A 22,712-nucleotide genomic window follows, 5' to 3' on the forward strand; every position below is an offset into this window, starting at 1 on the left:
AGAGGAAACTAAAATGTATCAAGAATAGATTGAAGCTCATGATTACTAGGGGAAATCATAGTGGACCACACAAAGATTAGATAGTGAATCGAGTTTCTGCTTCAGCCACCATGCTAAGAAGAAACAATGGAATGGGAAAAGCTGACACACTATGGAGACAGCACCAGCAGGACTGAGACTTGGAAAATAATCACAAGTATGGAGTGTCGAAAGGTACTTGCTGCTTTAAATCTGAGTGTTCAAAGGATTGAAGATGCTTCTAACAAAAACACAGCAATGAGGAAGAATTTGTGACTTCAGAGAGAAAGTTCAGCAAAGCATTGGAAAAAATGGGTCTAGAGTATGGGGTGGATTTCAGTGATAGATATCATAAGGCATTTACCTGAAGACAATAATTAAAACTTTGTAAATGTTAGAGATTGCTATGGAGATCTCACAAAAAAAATGAGAAGCACCAAAACAAATAAGATAAAAATGTAATAAAGCTTGACCCATATTATATATTCAGCAAATATGTTTAATTAAAAACAAAGAATAGGAAGAAATTTTTAAAAAGGGCAAGGGTAAGTGAAATAAAAAGAAAAGTCTGAAAGGTAAGTGGGTAAAGAGGCCAATCTAAAGTGAGAACAGATAAAAGGAGAAATCTCCAAGGAAAGGATTTGCAGGTCTGTCAAGAATGGCAGTAGTATTAATACTCAAAAGTATCATTTATTAAGCTTATTGCATTCTAGGCATTCTGTATATTTCATTAAATGCTATTTTTATCACTTCTATTTTGTAGATCAATAAAATGAAATAGGGAGTCTAAACTCATGTTGTTACTGAATAGAGAAGGATCACTCAAGACATAAAGTATGAACTGAAAAATCATTCCTGGTGATCTCTGAAATAGCAATTTTCATCCATGGTAGGGGCTGATTGTTAGATTACAAGAAATAAAGGGATAAGTGAGATGAAAAAACATCTAGGTACACAACACAGGTGATTTAATGAGGGGAAGAAGAAAGAAGAGAGGTAATAAAATAAAATGGTGTTTTTCACATTATTGAACTAAGTATGCTTATGGACAGAAAGAAAAACTAGTGAGGAGAAGGAAATAGAAGACCAAGAAGTAAAAGTGACTAAGGTTTTATAGGCACCAGGAGGTCACAGCACCACTATCTAACCTATTAGGAAAAAGGTGGGGCAGGACTGAAGAGAGAGATCAGTGAATATATGGCCAAAGGTTTCAAACTGCTATTGAAGCCAGGCAAGGTGGTGTACACCTGTAATCCCAGCAACTAGGGAGGCTGAGACAGGAAGATCACAAGTTTGACTCTGGCCTCAGCAATTTAGCCAGACCCGCCTGAAAATAAAATTAAAAAGGGTCGGGGATGTTGTACAGTGATTGAGTGACCCTAGGTTCCTCAGAATACTGAAAGGGAAAAGTAAAAAAAGGAAAAGGAATAGAGAGAGGGAAAGGAAAAGGAAAGGAGGAAGGAAACTGAGAATAGTCAAAGGAAAATATGTAAGACTCATAGAGAAATATACAAAGCATTTCATTGACTTTATGACTTGTGGACAATAGAAAACTCACCACATCATGTCTGAAATAAATAGAAGCATTCCATAGGGATGGTTACAAAAAGGAAAAACAAAGTGTTATATTCCTATAGTGCTGGACACAGTAATGCATGCCTATAATCCCAGCAATGAGGGAGACTGAAATAGAATGATCACAAGTTCAAGGCTAGATTCTGCAATTTAGCAAAACTAAAAGCAAAATTGTGAGACCATTTCTCAAAAAAAAAAAAAAAAAAGGGTTTGTTGAGGATGCACTTCAGTGATAAAGTTCTCGGGAATTCATTTTCCAGTCTATAAATTAAAAAAAAGGGAAATTGTGAGACCATTTCTCAAAAAAAAAAAAAAAAAGGGTTTGTTGAGGATGCACTTCAGTGATAAAGTTCTCGGGAATTCATTTTCCAGTCTATAAATTAAAAAAAAGGGAAAAAAACATTTCATGTACATTCTATCATAGCAATATAAATATAGCAATTAAGGTAATTGCTATAAAAATGAAAAAAAATTTCCATTGTAGTATATTATTGATTTAAATATACAGAATATACAGATTTATTTTTTAATAAAACTAAATTCAACTTTTCACTTTGTATTTGCTGATACAATAGCAGGAAAAGATAACAAAATAATCCACACACAGACAAGTATAATGCTTTGTCATTCACAGAAATCCATAGTGGATTTTTATCATACAGTAGGTCAAAACAGAGCATGATACCACTGTCAAAGTTAAACTTCCACATGTACCAGTTAGTGTTGTTATATCTGCTTGCTAAAGATCTCTTCATCCTTAACCTTTAACCCCACTCTAGGACCTAACTTGAAATTTTATGTTGCTTATTCCAATGGAATCCAGAGTGAAATGTGTATGAATTGGCACCAATCTATCACAACTCTCAGACAATCAATCAAAAGTGTAGCGCCTTCTTATATTATAAAAAGTGTAGCGCCTTCTTAGGCTTTTTCCTTAGCTATCTTTTTCCTCTACATTAAAAGAAAAGAAAAGAAGACAATAGTTTCTTTGGAATAATTCTAGAAATAATACTTGCTATAGAAAATAATATGCTTCTATTAATATTCTTTCCTTTAAACAAGTGTTACATATTATGCTCATTGTTCTAATCTTCATTTTTTACTTAACACTGAATTAAAAGAAAACGTTCATGTCACTGCATCATAATGACTTCTATTTTTAAAATGACTGCAAGGTAGTATGCCTTATGGATATACCATAACATTTGTACCTACTGCCTTATTTTGACCCATTTAGGTTATATCCAGCATCTAACTACCAAAAACAATTTGATGGCAAAAAATAGTATAAAAAGATGGTTAATATTATATGCCAGTAAGGAAATACAAATTTAGACAATAATAAGATACCACTATAGGACTCCTAAAATGGCAAAAATCTCAAACAGGGACAACACTAAAGACAAGCAACGATCTAGAACTATAGGAGCTTTCAATCATTGAAGATGGCAATGCAAAACAGTACAGCCCCTTCAGAGGACAGTTAGTTGTCTGCAAAAAAAAAAAAAACATACACAGACATTTATGATCGTTTTATTCATAACTGCCAGAAATGAAAAGGCATAGGAGAAAATTAAGTGCATATTATTAAGTAAAAGAAGTAAATTTTAAAAGGTTACTTATTGTGTGATTCCATCCTTATAGCATTCTGGAAAAGGCAAAACTATAGAGTAAAATATAGCTGCCAGGGAGGAAGAAGAATGCAAAAACAAGCAAGAAACAGCATTTTTAGGGCTGTAATACTATTCTGCATATTATAATAGTAAATACATATCCTTACGTATTTTCCAAAATCTGTAAGAGATATAGAGCAAAAACATGGACTTTGGATAATATGATATGTAGATGTAGGTTCTCTGATTATAACAAATATACCACTCTGCTATAGGATACTGACAGTGAGAGAAACTGGTTATGGTGTGGTTGCACAGGTTATACAGGAACACTCTATACTTTCTGCTCACATTTTGCCGAGAACTTAAAGCTGGTATAAAAAATAAACTCTGTTTTAGAAAACGTCATTCCAGTTATTTTGTTGTGTAGTACTTCCCATTTCATGTAGTTCTAAGTAGTTACATATACATATAATGATTTCTTTTTTAACTTAGTAATTTTCAGTATGATTTTAGTTTCCACATGCATGTTTTGTAAATCTTTTTGATGCCAATTCCTAGTTTGAGTTTGTACAATGCCTTCTGTAAGTTCCAACTGCTGAAAAATTTTAAGGTTTTTTTGGAACCTCACATGAATCTCAAATTTTTTGTGTGTGAGTTTACTGTGCCAGTTGGTATCTTTATATGCATTGACTTAAGCATATTAAACACATGACTTAAAGTACTGTAAAATAATTAAATATTTTTGTACATCTTATTTCACAAATGTAATCTACTTCATAAATTCCTGGAGGTAGAATTGCTAGTAAAAAAGTAAATGCATGGGCTGAGGATGTGGTTCAAGTGGTAGCGTGCTTGCCTGGCATGCGTGTGGCCCGAGTTCGATCCTCAGCACCACATACAAACAAAGATGTTGCGTCCACCGAAAACTAAAAAAATGAATATTAAAATTCTCTCTCTCTCTCTCTTAAAAAAAAGTAAGTAGATTTTAGTCACTGATACATATTTCTTACTTTTCACAGAGGTTTACCAATATCCCCTAACCTAAAAGTGTCTGCTTCATCTACTCTCACTGACACAGATGTTTTTCAACTTGTTAATTATCACCTAGCTAATGTTGAATAAAAAGTGATGCCACTATAGTTTGGAGTTGCATTTTTCTCATTATGGGTGTTATGACTGAATTTTTGTTTTCCAGAAAATTCATATTGAAATCTTATCCCTTATGTGACTGTATTAGAAAAAGGGGGTTTGGTCAAGTAATTAGGTCTGTCATGAGATTAGCAATCTTATGCAATAAGAAGAATGGTCTCTGCAAACCAGGAATAGTACCCTAACCATCCATGTGATCTGGTAGAGCCTCCACCTTGGAAATTCCCAGCCTCCTACATGGTCAAAAATAAATGTTTGCTGATTAAGCCACCCAGTTTTTGTTAATTTGTAGTAGCAGCCTAAACTAAGATCATTTTGTCAACCTTTTCCAATTGCAATTATTCTGCTTGTCATATTATATATTATAATGATAATGACTATATTATAATATATAAAATATATAATATGTCAGGCAGAATAATTACAATAATTTATATATATATTATTAAATATATTTTATTTTCATATACATGTCGTATGTATTCTTTTCTTTTTTTTTTCTTCCATGATCTCCACATAATTATTCTAAATTTTTTAGACACACATTTCATTTTCATTTAATCACGAGTAATTCATTTGGTAACGAGTGTTTTGAGAACTGATTTCCTTAGAGATAGCTTCCCTGGTATGTTTTAGACTTTTGGTTTGAAATCTCATTTTGTCTGAGAGCTTTCATTTTTCTCTTTATGCGTTTACTTGTTCTTATCTACGGTTTCACTGCTTACACTTCAGCCTACCCCATTATTTCCAGCATTCATGGTTCAGAAATATATCTTATGTTTGTTTATTTGTAGGAGTCTATCCCAAAAAAATATTGGATTTTTATCACATTTGATCTCTACATCAGACAGAGGCTTGCTTGTCTGAATTCCCATGCCTGTGTCCTTCCGTCTCTTTAGGTACATGACTTCAGTTAGGTAATTTGTCATCAGCAGCAGAGATATTAGACAGACAAACAGACCGATAGATCGATATGAAAATATTGCAGGCACAGCTCAGCATTCTATATTCTGTCTTATTCGTGTTTCTCAGAGTAGTAAATCAGCATGTCTCTTTATTTTCTCTTGTAACATGCGAGCATCACTTATATGAGTTTTTAGCAGTAGAGAGAAGTTTCAAAGTGTGAATACAAAGTCTTAACTTAAATGAATTTCTTTCTTATTTCTTCTGAATGACATTAGAGTAATTCATTATATAAGTACACCATAAATCTTTTAAGTAGTTCCATCCTGAAAAGCAATACATTGTTTAATTATTTTTTTTACTAAAAATGAAAAAAATTCAATGAATATATTTGTGCATCTATAATTTCATATATTTCTGATTTTACCTGCATAAATTTCTAAACTGGGAAGGCAGGGTCAAATTAACATTCCTTCAACCCCCTGAGGGGCAATTTTCCCTATACTCTTGACATCACTTTATAGTACCAAACATTTTCTTTTCTTTTTTAATTTAAAGACTGGCATCCTGAGTTGCTTTTACATGAGGGGTAGACTTGAAACTCTCTCCCCTGACTCCTCATTTATGATATAACTGCTATTTATAGGTCTGGGACATGAGAGACCAGATGTGGTAGAATACACTTCTTGGTCAGATAGTTCCTTTGAGATTAGAAGCCTTTTGATGTTAATAGTTGTATTGTATTTTAATTTAACTCTCATGCTCTTTTTTATACTAATATAAAACTTACTAATGTGCTTGTATTTGAACACTAATTAAGAGATGGCAACTTACGTATAAAAGAAAAGCCATTCTAACTAATAAATGTAAATTTATTACTTTGGAAACTTTTAAATATCCAAGTTAGCATTTACAACATCTTTGAAAATAAACTGAACTCAGGATTGAAAATCTTGAGTAGTTTAAAGGTCTTTTAGCTTGCAAAAGTGATAATTTAATTAAAGTAAATAAAAAAATCAAAAAGACTATTGATGCATATATATTCAATGCTTATTATTGTAGTTTCTTTAAATGCTTCCAATGTTTACAAAAGTCTATCATAAATATGAATATGCAATTGTGCATGATGATTGTTTTAAAGTTTGGCAAAATTATGATTTACTATATCTAAACTACAGATTAATTAGAAGCAAATGGATTGGTAAAAGTAATACTTTTTACATTTCTCTTTTAAAATGAAATATCAGTTGTACTGTAATTATGCTTTATTTACATTAAATTTTGGTTTACTTGAAAATTTCTTGATATATTTTATTAATAACATTATTAAAAGTGCAATATAAGTCATAAGTCAACACACGCAAGTATCTCTAAGAATCCAGTTTTCCAAAGATAGCTAGTCATCCTTACCATACTTCAGTCTAATCTTCAAGCCATATTCAGAGGAATTTGTATGATTTCATTTCAAAATATTAATAAATATTATACTATGCAGAAGCATTCAAATTATCTATTGTTTTCTTAATATTCTTGTTTATTATGTTTTCTCTGAATATTTTCTATGTTTAGAAAGTTCAAACAAGTTCTTAATGACATTATAGTTGTTTAAGTATAAATTGCTATGAAGTTCTTTCTCCATTAGATTTTTTTTAATTGACACAATATAATTGTACATTATTTATGGGATATGATGTGATATTTCAATATATGTACACAATGTATAAAGATCAGATTAGAGTAATTGACATATCATTTATCTCTCATATTTATCATTATTGTTTGTTTTTGGAACACTTAACATCTCTTTTGAAACATACAGTTGGTTGCCAACTATAGTTACCCTACTGTGCCACAGAACTTTAGAAGTTATTCCTCAAGGCCAACTGTACCTCTGTAACTGCTACCTATCTTCTCTCCATCCGCACATCATCCCTGTCTTCTGATAACCATTATTCCTGAAGCTTTCTAAGCATTCTTTCTCCATAGAAAAATTTCATCCTGATTTTAAGGTTTACATCTAAATTTGCCAAACTTTTGTATTATATCCAATTAATTTTTAAAATTTTCCATGCCAATTTATATTTGTTTTAACATAGTTTTGCCAGTTTCTTATTCATACTTATATATTGAAGACTATTTTTTGCTTTATTTCAATATTAGACTAATTAGACAAAGAACAGAAGTCATATGGAAGAAAATATATGCTTTGAATTATGTTAATCTGAGTCAAATAACTGTCTCTTTGGAAAAAGAATTAGTTTATAGAAAATTATTTAGGCAATCAATATTTTATTAATCTAACAATACTTATCTATTGATTATAACTAATATATATTCAAAAGGATACTTTCTATACTAAAAATCACATTTAAACCTAGTATTCTCCAAATAAAATGTTTATGTAACAATTGAAGATAGAAACAACTTTGAAAAACTATTGTTGGAAGAATAACCCATTTGGACACGTAATTCTCTCACTAGGAATGGGCTACAGGATTATTTTTCATGTATATCTATACTAGTTTACATATGTTTCTTTATTTTTTATTTAAATTCTTCAGTGTAACCAAGAAGTGTTTTTAGGAAAGAAATGTGATGCCTTTTTTGTGTCTTTAAATTCATCAGCCACCGGGTTCAATGACACATGCCTATAATTCCAGTAGCTCTGGATGCTGAGGCAGGAGGATCAAGAGTTCAAAGTCAGCCTCAGCAATGGTGAGGTGCTAAGCAACTCAGTGAGACCTTGTCCCTAAATAAAATACAAAATAGGGCTGGGGATGTGGCTCAGTGGTTGAGTGCCCCTGAGTTCAATTCCTGGGACCAAAAAAAAAAAAAAGAAAAGAAAAAAAAAGTTCACATTAGTAATGTGGTTTTTATAGTATTTGCTTACTCATGATATTTACTCTCTACCAATTAGTTGGTATACAGAACAAAAGGAATCACTAAGAGCTCGTGATTAAGCAATTCAAAAGCAATTCACATTAAAGAGATGTTCCAGAGATGAACCAAGAATACTTCCTGAAATCTATGAAAAATTCTTTGCAGTTCTTGCATTCTGTTTGTTCTCTTAACTTCATCTCTAGCCTATGAAATTTGAGACTCTGAATACAAATGGGCTGGTTTCAAATTTCAATATATACCCAATGTGGTGGTGCATGCCTGTAATCCCTGAGGCAGGAGGATCATGAGTTCAAAGACACCTTCATCAAAAGTTAGGTGCTAAGCAACTCAGTGAGACCCTGTCTCTAAATAAAATTCAAAATAGGGCTTGAAATGTGGCTCAGTGTTTGAGTGCCCCTGAGTTGAATTACTGATACCTCCATCCTCACCCCCAATTTTTTTTTTCTATTGTTCCATGCCAGTTTTGTGAACTGGGGCATATTTAAAGCTCTTTGTCTCCTGAGTTCATGAAGAGAATACTCATAGAACTCTACAGACCAATAATACTTCTCATTAGAAGATGGCTATTACTGTTGTTACATATAGAATGTGAGCAGACCTATTAGGAACACAACAATGCTCTTTGCAAAATTGAGATACAGACTGCGGGCGAGCAGAAGGGGTTCTTCATTCAGGGAGTGCAACAGAAGGTGAAAGCAACGTTCTGCTCACCTGTACGCTGACAGGAGAACTTGGTTTTGTGATCACACAAGCGTATCGTGCCATTGCATCCTTTTTCATCGCTACCATCTTCACAGTCTTTTTCTCCATCACAGCGCCACAGATCAGGAATGCAATTTCCATCAGGATGGCACTGGAAGTGATTCCCATTACAGCCAGCAGGAGAACGAATCTCTTGATTTGAAATGAAGGAGAAGAAGAGGAAAGGCCAAAGAAAAATTATTTTAAGATATTTTTCCACATTTTTTTTCTTCAGGCATCATTATGGTAGACAGAATCCATACTTTATTTAGTTTATAGTAATAATATTCTCTAACATTTTCAAAATCTTTTCAAAGCATTAAAAATTGGAGAAAAGCATATTTCTTATCTCCCATAGAATTCTGAAAAATACTACAAAAATCAAAAAAGAGAAAGTAAGATAATACATAAATATTTTGTTGTGGTTCTAATTAGTTTTGTAAGAGTGAGATCCATGAAGAGCTCTTCTCTAAGGCACATAAAATCTCAGATTATTCTCCTAATGATAAGACTTTGGTTGGTTTTTTGTTTTGTTTTGTTTTTGACATTTTGTAGGTAACTACTGTCAAATTCCTAAGAAGTAAGAACCCAAAAAATAATAAGTACACTCTAACAAAATCTTTGAAGAATAACGTAGAAATTTGAAAAAAGAAACAAACAAAAAAAACCCAAACAATAAATACAACTCCTTGGAATGTAAGACTTCAATTCTAAAATCAGAATGGACACTAAAACACAAGAATGTAATGAGACATTCCAACTTGATCATCTATTACTATTTCTTGAAATACAATAGATAACTCTATTGTCGAAAACCTGGTGTCTTATTAGATAAATTCTGCAGGTAAGCATAAAAGAAATATAAATTGTTGTGCTACATATATGTTTTATATACAATAACTGAATAAAATATTAAAGTTTGTAATGCATATTATCATGAGATATATTAAATATTTCCAAATACTCTAATAAAATAAAGATATCGGTATACACTTATATTCAATACAAAAGTCATTGTAATACACTAATTGCACATTTCATTCAGCTATACCCAGCAACTCCCCCCAACATGAACAACTAACAAATGTACCTATATGAAAAATTTGAGGTAGGTTCACATAAGTTATTCATTGTTTAATGTGCTGGTTGGTAGAGACCTAGAGTAATGATTTAAGATTAGTCTCACTTAAATTCAAAGCTAATTAGAACACTAATATAACCAAAGCAGCTTCATCATCTTTTAAGTTCTTTGTCTATTCTACTGGCAAATGGACAGCTTTTCAGTGTCCTTGTGAAAATTGAATCAAATATTTGTAAATAATTGTTTTAACTACAACATTTTGCTGAGTGATGGTGCATGCATGCCTATGATCCCAGTGACAGGATGCTAAGGCAGAACAATGACCAGGATTGGAAATTTAGGAAGATCCTGTCAAAAGTTATATTTTAGAAAAGGTCTGGGGATGTAGCTTAGTGGTAGGGGACTTGCCTAGTATGTGTATGGCCTGAGGTTCCATCTCCAGCACTGTAAAACAAACAGAAACCTACAAAAAAAATGTGTTGGTGTTATTTTCTGTTAATATAAAGAGCTCAGTTCTGGATGAAAATTTTTCTTTAATTAAAGACTTTCAACTGTAATCTTTCAGGTTATAATAAAAATGAACAAGAGAGTCTTGACTCTGTTTCCCAAAAATTCCTAGAGCAGTAATATTTGAATAATAATCAAGAAAATTCATCCTTACTGAAGCAAAGAAGATGCTCTGTTGGTAAAAAATAGAAGCTTCAATTCACACACACAAAAAAATCCATACAATGAAATAACCACTATTAAGTAGTTATACAATATGAGACCTACTTAACAATATATAGGGAGAACTGATGTCTGGCTAGCTTTGGAGCACCTTCCCAAAACAAAAACTTTCTATATTTCCCAGTCTTCCAAATAATTTTAGATATATCACTTGGATATATTATTGTCATGATTAATCAAAATACTTGATGTGCATTCATGCAAAAAATAAAGATGGTAGAGTCTGTGTACAAATGGAAAATATATGTGCACTATGACACAGCAATTTCTCATCACATTTAATTAGTATTGCAGAGTATTATGCAGAAATTGGGTTAACTATTATAGCAGTAAAGAATTAGTGTGAGAATGTTTTCACAAATATGATATTTTGGTTTTTAAACTTAAAAATCTATTCATTATCAGCATTCAGGAAGGAGAGAGAAAATGAATCAAATAGTCTTCAAGGCCTATTGGCTTTTTAGGAAGTTCTGTGGTGAGGAGGCTGAGCTCCTGGAAGTAGTGGAATAACTTTTGCTTTTCTCCTACTACTTGTCTTGAAAATAGAATAAAAAAAAAATCTTGGTTTAGTTGAAATTTATATCCTATGGCATGAATTCATCCAATAACATACACAAGCTGTATTTCAGGCAATTGTCACTCAGTGATTCCAAATATTTAATAAGAAATGGAAAATATAATCTATTGATTTTTATATATTCCCTAAACTAAGGGTTGAAGGATGGCAGCTCACATTCTGAATCTGTCCCTTACTATGTTTAACTGGGCAAACAAACTGTTGGCCTTTCAAAAATTCAATACTTTATTATATAAAAGTCTAGATTCTCCAGTAGCTTAAAAATAAGGACAGGTTTTTCCAAGGCACCCTTGCAAGGTACTAACTACTACTAGTTTTATATAGGAGCAAACTGAATTCTATTAGCCATCCCCAATTATAAGAGACAATATATACCTTTATCCCCTTAAATTGAACATTATATCATTTTTCAAAATCTTTTTTTGTTTTTTAAATGAAACTATTTATTTCTACTGTTTTTTTTTAAATTTTTTACCTCATGGATATTTTTCATTAGTGGGCTGGGTTTGTGGAATGGTATCTTTTGTTTTTGAATTTTGCTTCTAGGAAGCTATTTAAAAATGTTTCATTTGCTCTTGCCTCAATATAAATACAATTTTCTTATCTTACACGAATTGATTTTTCTTTTTATGATCCTTTTCATGGAGATTTGTGAATAATTCTGAAACAAATCATGCTATTTTACAGTGACTTCTTAGATCTTAGAACCAAATTTATTGACTGTTTTTGATGATATGAATTTGTTTGAACCAATCTCTAACTCAGATATATTTATGAATCTTTAACATGTATTTGTAAGATCCTCATCTTATAACCTTCTGTCTTTTAAGGGAAAAAAAGAAAGAGAGGGAGGGAGAGAGGAGGGAGAAAATGAAGAAAGAAAGAAAGAAAGAAAAAAGAAAGAAAGAAAGAAAGACAAATTATTAAAAGAGTAATAAGTAAGGACTTTTTGAGAAGAAATAGCACATTTACTTTAAAATTTACCTAATTTAGGAAATGCAAAAAAGTTAAATAATATATGTCAATTTCTATAGCATATTTCTATCTCTCTTCATATCTTTTAATTTCTTCAGGGCTCTGTTGCCTCAAAAGGTCAATAAAAATGGAAGGAATTCCATGTTTAACCTATTATTGAAAGAACAAAGTTTTGACTCTTTCAAATATAGTTTGCTGTGTTGCCAAAGTCTAGTTATTTTAGATCAGATCACCATTAACTCAATGACAAAAAATTTCAACTTCTCAAGAGAAAAATGACATAAAACTTATAAACATGGACAAATCAATCTGATTCAGAAGTAGATTTGCAGGAGTTAAGTTGCTGCTTCTAGAGAAAAAGTGGCTTTGGGATGTGATTTTCCAGAAAATAATAGAAAAATAGGGCCTGTTTGCTTTGGTAAGCCAAAATATTTTGATAAGCATCCTAGAAAACAAAGAAGTTTATAGTCATTATCGATAAGGAACAATATGATATGTTTTAATGGGATAAGCCCTAACTTCTCATTTTATACATTTTAAGATTAAAGAGCAGAAATACAGGTGTTTATAGCAGATTTAGCACTACAGCAAGTTATCTACAACCCTTGTCTTTTAGTTCAATGTTATTGACAGCTGAGAATTAGTTGCAATCAGAAAAATCAAAACAGACTTTCTGGAGGGAGAGAGAATGCTGCTATTGTCTGCTTTTTTAAAGTTCATTTGCATTTTCCTTGCTTTGTTTTCTAACATTTGATTTATCTATTTATGTTTCATAAGTTAACCCACTCTTTCATTTTCTTATTCTAAATAAATATTTACTTTAAAAACTTGAATGCAAATGTGACATATCTCTGGGGATTTCCTTTTCTTCTTTCTATTAGGGTATTCATGTCCAGATCCTTTAGAGGGCGGTAAAACATCTGTTAAGGACCGCCACAAACAATCAGGTGGCAATAAGTTAAGAACAAGAGTACAGCCTGGTGAAGGAAACTTGGTGAATAATTCTTACCACCCAAATCTAAGCAAAGAAACTCTCTACACATTTGCTTGCACATGTGCTACTAATGTATAAATTCTATTCTTGGTTATTTGTTCTTCACAAGCTTGATTTTCTTTCTATATACCTTCTCCTATTAATAGTGATGGTTTTGTTTAAAACCAACTTTCTCCAAAAAGAATAAAACTGTGTAGGGTTGTTTTCTAAAATTGGATCTTTCATTAAATTCAGAAATTTCATGAATAGTAGTAGCACAAGATTCATGAAATGGAAATCATATGTGATGCTTTGGGTTGATACCTATCCTTTCTCCTGTAGAGTCTGTTCAAATCTCTGCTTGATTTTCAAGGTAAACTCTAAAAAGAATGGCAATACCTCACATGTTTGTGAATATTTATCTTCTGTTCTATGTGTCTCACTTGGAACAAAATAGACCACTCATGTGCTCCTTTTGATTTTGATTAAAAATAAACAAGAAAATCTTATTGAGACTATCTCATTTCATAGTAGCAGATACTATTATTCAATTTTCCAGGAGTCATACAGTTGATAAGTAGCAGACATGTGATTTGAAACCACACAATTAATCTCAGAAACTGTTCTCTTTATCATTATATCATCATTAACTTCTTGAAAGACTTTTGTCATGTAGAGGCTCATGAATAAAAATATGATGATATCATTTAATAATCAATATGACTATGGATTTAATTTTTACATATAAATTGCTGTTGTTCAAGAATGGTATTGACACCAAAATAGACTTGTAGACCAATGTTACAGAGTAGAGGACATGGAGACAAACCCACATAATGACAGTTATCTTATATTAGACAAGGGTGCTAAAAACATATATTGGAGAAAAGACAGCCTCTTCAACAGCAGTACTAAAACTGGAAATCCATATGCAACAAAATGAAATTAAACCCCTATCACTCACCATGCACAAAACTGAACTCAAAGTGGACCAAGGACATAGGAATTAAACCAGAGTCACTGAATCTATTAGAAGAAAAAGTAGGCCCAAATCTCCATCATGTTGGATTAGGCCCTGGCTTCCTTAATAATACTCCTATAGTGGAAGAATTAAAATCAAGATTCAATAAATGGAATGGATTCAAACTAAAAATTTCTTCTCAGTGCAAGAAACAATCAGTGAGGTGAGTAGAGAGCCTACAGAATGGGAGCAAATTTTTACCACACACACATCACATAGAGCACTAATCTCTAGGATATACAAAGCACTCAAAAATCTTAACACCAAAAAACAAATGGCCCAATCAATAAATGGATTAAGGTACTGAACAGACTATTCTCAGAAGATGATATACAATCAATCAACAAATATATGAAAAAATGTTTAACATTTCTAGCAATTAGAGAAATTCAAATCAAAACTACTCTTAGATTTCATCTCACTCGAGTCAGAATGGCAACTATTAAGAATACAAACAACAATAAGTGTTTGTGAGAATATGAGGAAAGGGCACACTCATACATTGCTGGTGGGTCTGCAAGATGGTGCAGCCAATATGGAAAGCAGTATGGAGATTCCTTGGGAAATTGGGAATGGAACCGCCATTTGACCCATCTATCCCACTCCTGGGTCGATATCCAAAGGATTTAAAAACAGCATATTACCTGCACAAAACCACATCAATGTTTATAGCAGCACAATTTGCAATAGCCAAACTGTGAAACTAACCTAGACATCATTCAGTAGAGAATAGATAAAGAAACTGTGGTATATATACACAATGGAATACTACTCAGCACTAAAAGAGAATAAAATCATGGCATTTTCAGGTAAATGGGTGAAGTTGGAGAGTATAATGCTAAGTGAAGTAAGCCAATCCCCAAAAAACAAATGCAGAATGTTTTCTCTGATATAAGGAGGCTGATTTATAATAGTTTAGGAGGGGAAAACATGGGAGGAATGGAGGATCTCTAGATAAGGCAAAGGAGAGGCAGGGAAAGGGAGGGGGTATGGAGGTAGAAAAGGGAGTGCAATGAGATAGACATCATCAAGTACATGAAGACAGGAATGATGTGACTCTGTGTTATGTACAACCAGAGATAGAGAAAATTTTGCTCTCTGTGTGTATGAATTGAAATGCATCCTACTGTCATAAATAACAAATGAGAATAAATATAAAAATTAAATTAAATAAATAAATAATTACTGCTGTGCAGCCTATTTCTTTTCTAATAAAACTTAACATTTATTTCATTTTGTTGTAAGGTAATAGTATTTTTTTTCATTAAAAGATCAATAAATTGCAAGTTCTATGAGGTCATCTACTCTTCTCAAGTTTGTTCCTTCAATTGATTGTCAGGATATTTGGGTGATGACATCCATGATCTAGTCAGTGGTTGAGAACCACAAAATTAATTTTATTATCTTTAAAATCAGAATCAGGCCTAAATTATTCATTCTATTTGTTCTTTCAATATATTCTTATTGTTACCTGCCAGGCATTTTTCCAGGCACTAGCATTAAGCAAAGGTCAAGATAGAGATATTACTGGTCTCACAAATCTTACATGACAGCAGAAGAAGAATGAAAGTGTTTAATAAATAACTACTTAACAAATAAAAGCTGAAGGGGAACCACTGGTTATACTGTGGTAATAGGCAAGTGAAACATCTCCTTATCTCAAAGCAGAAACCATTTAATTTTGGCTGAGTTATGTATCCATTATGAATTAGGAGCTGGATATCCTCATCAGTCATTCAAGTTCCTAAGTTGATTGATGGATAATCATCTTACATGATCACAGTTTTTAGGAAAGAGGGAAAAGAGGGTTCTGAATGGTCTCATATCAAGCTAGAAAATAACACCCATTATTTCTGATCAAAATTGATTGAAAAAATTTACTCACATGGAGTAGAGTTCTAAAATATTGCTCCAATCCAAACACAAAGGTCCCAGAAAGAACAGTCTTAACAGGTGTCAGAAGAGGAAATAGACTGTGCCAGTCATTGATCACTACCATAAACAGCAACTTGGATATAGGGCTCATACTGAAAGGGGTGATTATGGAAGCTGGCATTTAAGATGAGTCCGAAGTGATGGGAAAAAAATAATCATGGAAGAAATTAAGGCAAAGAGCATACTAAACACAAGAAAGAGTAACTGCAAAGACCCAAAGCAGGAAATAGCTTTAATTTTCACAGAAAAATAAAAGAAGTGAATGGGAATAGGTGGGTAAAATTAGATATGAGAAGCAGGTACGGTAGAATCGTATAGGGATTTATTAACAACTATGAGAAGATAAATGGCATCTATTTTGGGGGGATTTTAAAATAAGACTGATGGAGATATAATTCAATATACATTATTTTCTTTGACTGCTGTTTCGAGAAAAATGGATTCATGAGTGGAAGTAGAGAGACCAGAAAATGGCTTTTGCAAGAATCGAGGTACAAAATGGAAAGTGGAGTTCCTGCCTTTGAAAAGATCATAGAATAGTGGGTACACAGGCAAATAGAAATGTTTGCAGCTGTAAAACTCTTTCAGAATGGAATGGTAGGAGAGAGTGCCATGAGAACACAGAGAGGAAAACCAGTCTGGAGCTGGGGGGTTTTATATGAGACATTCTTAGGACAGAAAGTCAGAAGAGAGTTTCTGGTTACGATTAAGGGTTAAGTCAGAAAGTATGTTAAATGAGAATGAAAGATTTTCTTATTAAAACTTCCTCTATTTACAAAATTGTATGTAGTGTGTCAGCAGAGGAAAGGAGAAAGAGAAAGACAGGAGAGCAAGACCTAGACCTTGAAAATAATTGTGTCTTATGCTAAATGATTTTTATTTAAACCTGAAGACAACCAGGAATCAAAGACTTTCAGTTAGATTCTGATTTCTTAACTCACTAGAGAAAAAAAATTCTCTAAGATTCTTTAAATTTACAAAGGTTTATATAAATATAAATTTGCTTAATGTATATATATATGCATACATATACATATTAAATATTTAATTTATTCAAACTATTGAAGTTCACTCTGATATGAGACTAGCATGTATGCATACACACACACACACACACACACACAAACATTTTACACTTTTATATTTCTTTCCCCCGTCTTTGCATCTCATTCTCTCACAATAAATTAAATTACAGTGGAATGAATCTGACATAACTTTCCTATGTATATGTACATATATACGTGTATACTCTATTGAATATCACTATCATGTATATCCATAAGAAATTAATTTTAAAAAATAAATTATGGTTAAATGGTAGAAAGATCAGCAGAGCAGAGGGAAGGGAGGAGGTGGTGTGGGGAAAGGAAAGGAGGGAGAGGTCCTGCGTAACTGAATTAGAACAAGATATATTCCATGCTTTTATAATTATGTTAAAATAGATTCTACTGTCATGTATTACCAAAAAAATAAAAAATAAAAGAAGAAGAAGAAGAAAATTAAAATACTTGAAATCTATTTCTCAATGTATTTCTTAGTTTTGGGTGGAAGTTAAGACGTTTAGGGGATGCTGTATTTATCTGCCAGAAAGCATTAAGTCATAGAATTCTATTTCTTCTTAACTTTCTTGCCAAATAAAATCAGCTTCTATTAACAGTTGTTGATTTTCCTCTGGATGAAGAGCGACATTCCTCTGAGGAGCCTGTGATGACCATTCCAACCTGAGTTCCCAGCCTGTGTAGTTCCCCAGAGCCTCAGGTCCTAAGCTTCAGGGCTTGGAATGCAATCAATCTTTGTGATATGGCTCTCCCAACAGAGTGCTAAAACCATGACTGTGTTTATATGTATATGCTCATGCTGTTTTACTGTTAAGTTTTCATATTGCTGATGTTGGTTATATTTTTAACTAATGCAATTTTATTGTACTTTTGCCCTCAAGCTATTTAAACTAAGCATAGAATTTGGAAAATCTAATAAATAAATAAATACAGAGCCCTGGAGGAAATGTGGCAACTGATGGTGGAATCTATCCCAATATTTAAATGAATTCACTGTGACTAAATATTTGCAGTTGGAAGACTAGCAACTATACAAAAACAGAAAGAATATTCTTCTCCTGAAGTTAAAAAGAAAAAGAAAATCAGAATTACAATATATATATATATATCTCACTAATGTATTCTTTTCTTTCTTTTTTTTTTTTTTACTCAGAGTACATTTTTGGTTCAAAAGAAATGCTATAGACCCCCTGAGAAAAATGGATAATAATGATGCTAAAAATATAATGGGTTATTTAAATTGCAAGACAAATGGGGGGATCCTTTATATTTTTTTAACACACTTTATGCCTTGCCTTGCCATTCATTGCTCAGAACTCTTAAAAGTAAAAGGCACTACATATTGCATGTGCAGGAAGCTTTTTGCATTTCATATAATAATCATGTGTCAATCTTTGCCCTTCCTAGATTTTCAATGAATCATTATGTATTAATAATTCCTACACCTACGGCAGCTATTTGCTGTAGATTTCTTCTCCAGACGTTTTCCTCCAGTCTTGGCAGGACTGAGAAGCTGGTCTGGCAGCATAACAACAGCCTCATTTCACTTACAAACAGAATGTGGACATAACCTTTCCTATTCCTGCCTTAGGGGTATCTTAACTTCCCCCTAACAAGTTTACATACCCCTAGTTTCTAGAAATCTTCAAGAGACTGGCTCATTAAAACACCTCAGATTGTGAGTTAACTGGAGACTATACTTGAGTTGATGGGGGTAGGCTGTTGTGCTCTTCTCCCCATAATGCACAACAAATTTCTCAGGGGATGCTGCCTCTGACTCTCAGAGGCTACTGTGATCTCCGCTATGAATTAACAACAAAGACATATGTGAGTCTTCCCTCTTAAATCATCTTGTTCTCATCCCACTGGACCTTGATATGGCTGACTACAAGCCATCTGGACTTACCATTCTCACCTTCCTTCCTTTCCCCCACTTTCCAGGGAAAGTTTTATATTCTGCTTTCTATTCAAACAAACCCCTTTTCATATGTAGCCACCATATGAGATTATCTTAACAAAATGTTGGATGGGACCATTGAAACCATTTATTAGTATATGTGATTTAGTGATAAATTTAGTGGGGGTAAAATTAAAAAAAAACAGATTTAAACATGTCATGTTTATTGTTTGGGCCATTAAGAAAAGCTGAATAGAAGAAATGAAAACAATGCAAGGAGAACTATGCACAAATAAAATTATTTTTAGTGTTAACACATGGACACTCAAAATCTAAATATTGAAACGAGTTTCAATTCAGAGTAGCAAATATTCCCCTAGAAAGTTAATGTAAATTAAAACGTAATCTACGTAAAATATTGGTTCTGCAAAGTGCTGTGGTACACACCTATAATTTCAGCTACTGAGTAGTCTAAGGCCAAAAGATCACTAGTTCAAGGCCAGTCTGGGCAACTTAGGGAGACTCCTGTCTCCAAATAACAATAAAAATGACTGGGAATAAAGCTAAGTGGCAGAACATACCTGGGCTCAATCTCAAGTACCACAAAACAATAAAACAAAATACTGATTCAGTTTATTCAAATTTTAGGTTTTGGTATCTGGGCTCTACCATGAACATTTTCTTTAGAATCTAATTATCATGGGAGTGATGAACCCTCACATTATCTAAACATAAGTGAACAGAATGAATTAATCTGTTTAATTAGTTGTGGTAAGTAATTGACAGTTTAATTTTCCCCTTATCGTTTAAATTAACCAATCATCTTAATGGTTATGTTAAATAACAAATAATAAGTAAAATAAAAAAGTTTATATTTTACATCAGAATTTTTGGCTAACCAGTATGCATGTCTTGCAGTAGGAAAATACTCACTAGAACAAACATCATCATCAACAACAAAGAAAACTGAAGAAAAGATAACACTTTCTAACTTGATCTTTATAAATAATGTAGGACCTTGTTAGCAGAATATGCAACCAGAAAATAGATGGAGTTGGAGAATATCATGCTAAGACAATCCCAAAAAAAATAAAGGCCAAATTTTTTCTCTGAATCATGGTTGCTCATTCACAGGAGGGCACTAGAGAAGAATAAGCTTACTTTAGATTAGATAGAGGGTAGTGAAGGGAGGGGAGGGGATATGGGGATAGAAAGAATAGTAGAATGAAACAAACATTATTACCATATATGAATGCATGACTGATATGATTCTACAACATGTACAATCAGAAAAATGAGAAATTATAATCAATTTATATACAATATATCCAAGTGCATATATGCACTCTATTGTCATGTATACCTACTTAAAACAAATTAAAATTAAAAAAGAATATGCAGATATGTGTGTGTGTTACAAATAATACCATTTAAAATTTTTAAATATTTTTTTCTTACTTTGGCTCTTTCTTCAGTATAAATTTGATACTCGGTGAAAGATAGATGTAAGGTTATTCAAAATTACTGTTACTTCAGAATGTATGTCTACTTATATTCTCAATGAAGTTCAGTTAATTACAACCTGCAGACCATTCAAGTACTACCTGGTCTTTATGTATATGTTTTTATTGTATTTTAATTTTAAGTTTTCCTAGAACACAGGTACACTTATTGCCATACTGCCTCTGGCTGCTTTCAAGCTAAAAGCGCAGTGTTGGTATTTGCAATAGGCAAGGATTAAAATATTTTCTATTGAATACTTTATAGAAAATGTTTGCCATTATCTATTGTGAACTATTCTAAATTTTGCTTGTGACTTAGAGAATCTTCTATTCATATGTGGATATAAAAAAAATAATAGAAACATGCTGTCATAAAATATCTGATACCAGTGAACAGTCCATGCACAGTAAGTTCTGATGGTTTAAATGGATAATTTTAAGCAACAAAGTTGTTTCTGGAAAGGCTTTGGATGCAAATAATGAGCAATTTCCTTTGGGAAGCCCATCTATTAAAAAATAAAAACCTATACCTCAGATAAGTACTAACAAAAAGTGAATAATCTGGCTATTACAGTAAAATAAGATAATACCTAAATGAAAATACAGTTAACATTTCATGTAAATAAGAAAATGAGTCCTGACAGTTTAAACAGGATTTGAAGGGATCTAAATACTATTTTTTGGAAAGGCAATATTACCATTGATAACTCCTTATTCACACAAAATCAGGCATATCAGTCAATTACAGAAATTGAATTAATCATTTTACAATTTATCCATGTCCATCCTGTCCACAGTGTCCAAATGAAAGATAATGAAAATTAATTGACTTTTTCCATTATTACTTTTAACTCTGTTAAAAGATTCAGACAACAAAATGAGATTCTTCATTATAATAAGGCCTTTTGTTCTATTGTTTTTAGTTGCTAATTATAACTTTTTAAAAAAGAGAAATTTCTCTGATGTCAAGGAGTATAACTGTTCTTTTTATACAGAAGATAAATTTATGTAGGAATAAGTATTTCCCCATTTGTTACCTATTTTCTGCATAGAAAAGATGAAGATAATTAGCTTCTTCTGTTTTATGAACCATTTTAATAGTTCCTTTTTAAAATTATATTTATCTGATTCTTTTTAATTTTCTTGAAAAGCACATTACAAGAAACATTACAGATTCTCAAAACAGGCCTTTTATTACTAATTGAATAAAAATCCTTGAATTTTCCTTGTTCCTGATTTAACAGTTGTTTGCAGCATTAAGGTTTAAATGACCTTTGAAGAGCTATTTTGTTCTGGAGAAAAAAAAAGAGATTTCCTATGGATAAAATCCATTAATAATTAACATTGTTTGCATATCTGAGTATTAACATTTTCTAAGGAAAATAAATCAATCTGCGAAAGAATAAAGTTAAGCCTGACAATTTATATTTCATTGAAAATAGATACTATAGTTCTCTACAATTAGACAGCTTAAATTGACATTTATTTAATTTCATTTTGTGAGGAAAGTCCATTGTTTTACTTAAAGTAAATAATCAAAAACATTACAACAAAAGAGTATATGCATTTTTCTGAATCCTTAACATAATTTTTAATCCCCTAGAATTTAAAGTCAATACTTCATCATTAAAACAATTTAGTTCATGGAAATTCACAGCAGTTTTTTTCTTCATCTGTTTGAGCAAAAATAAAATTGAAAGAGAATTCTGGAAAAGTGATGGAATAGGAAACAACAGAGATACATGTTTTCAACTATACAACAACTGCCTAGCAAATTCTTTCTGGTGTAACTTTTTAAATTCTGTGGCATATTGAAAACTCAGAACTCCTAAGGTAAGGTTTAAAAGGCAATTTGTGGTAAATTTTGGTCAATTTCAGCATAATAGTAGCTAGGAATTCTTCAAATCTCAGTCCTGTGGTAAATAATCATGTGTGTGTTTCTAGAGAAGCTTGAACACAACTTGTACAATCCAAGGTTGGTAAAAAGGACATCATTCTCCAAATCTTGGAGAATCTGTGTTGTGATCACGTTCACTGATCTCAGAGGCTCAAAGAGGTGGC

At 32.2% G+C, this 22,712-nt stretch overlaps 1 protein-coding gene across 5 annotated transcripts in view; it reads right to left on the reverse strand.

Annotated features, from left to right (window-relative positions):
* The window catches only part of Lrp1b (LDL receptor related protein 1B), a 1,779,935-nt gene that overhangs the window by 658,936 nt on the left and 1,098,287 nt on the right, over nucleotides 1-22,712 (reverse strand). For all 5 annotated transcript variants that reach the window (XM_078017329.1, XM_078017328.1, XM_078017330.1 and 2 more), the window contains exon 21: nucleotides 8,874-9,056. In XM_078017329.1, the coding sequence (XP_077873455.1) occupies nucleotides 8,874-9,056 (183 nt within the window). The remainder of the gene's footprint in view (nucleotides 1-8,873; nucleotides 9,057-22,712) is intronic.

Source organism: Ictidomys tridecemlineatus, chromosome 7, assembly GCF_052094955.1.
Source record: "Ictidomys tridecemlineatus isolate mIctTri1 chromosome 7, mIctTri1.hap1, whole genome shotgun sequence".
NCBI classification, from domain to species: Eukaryota; Metazoa; Chordata; class Mammalia; order Rodentia; family Sciuridae; genus Ictidomys; species Ictidomys tridecemlineatus.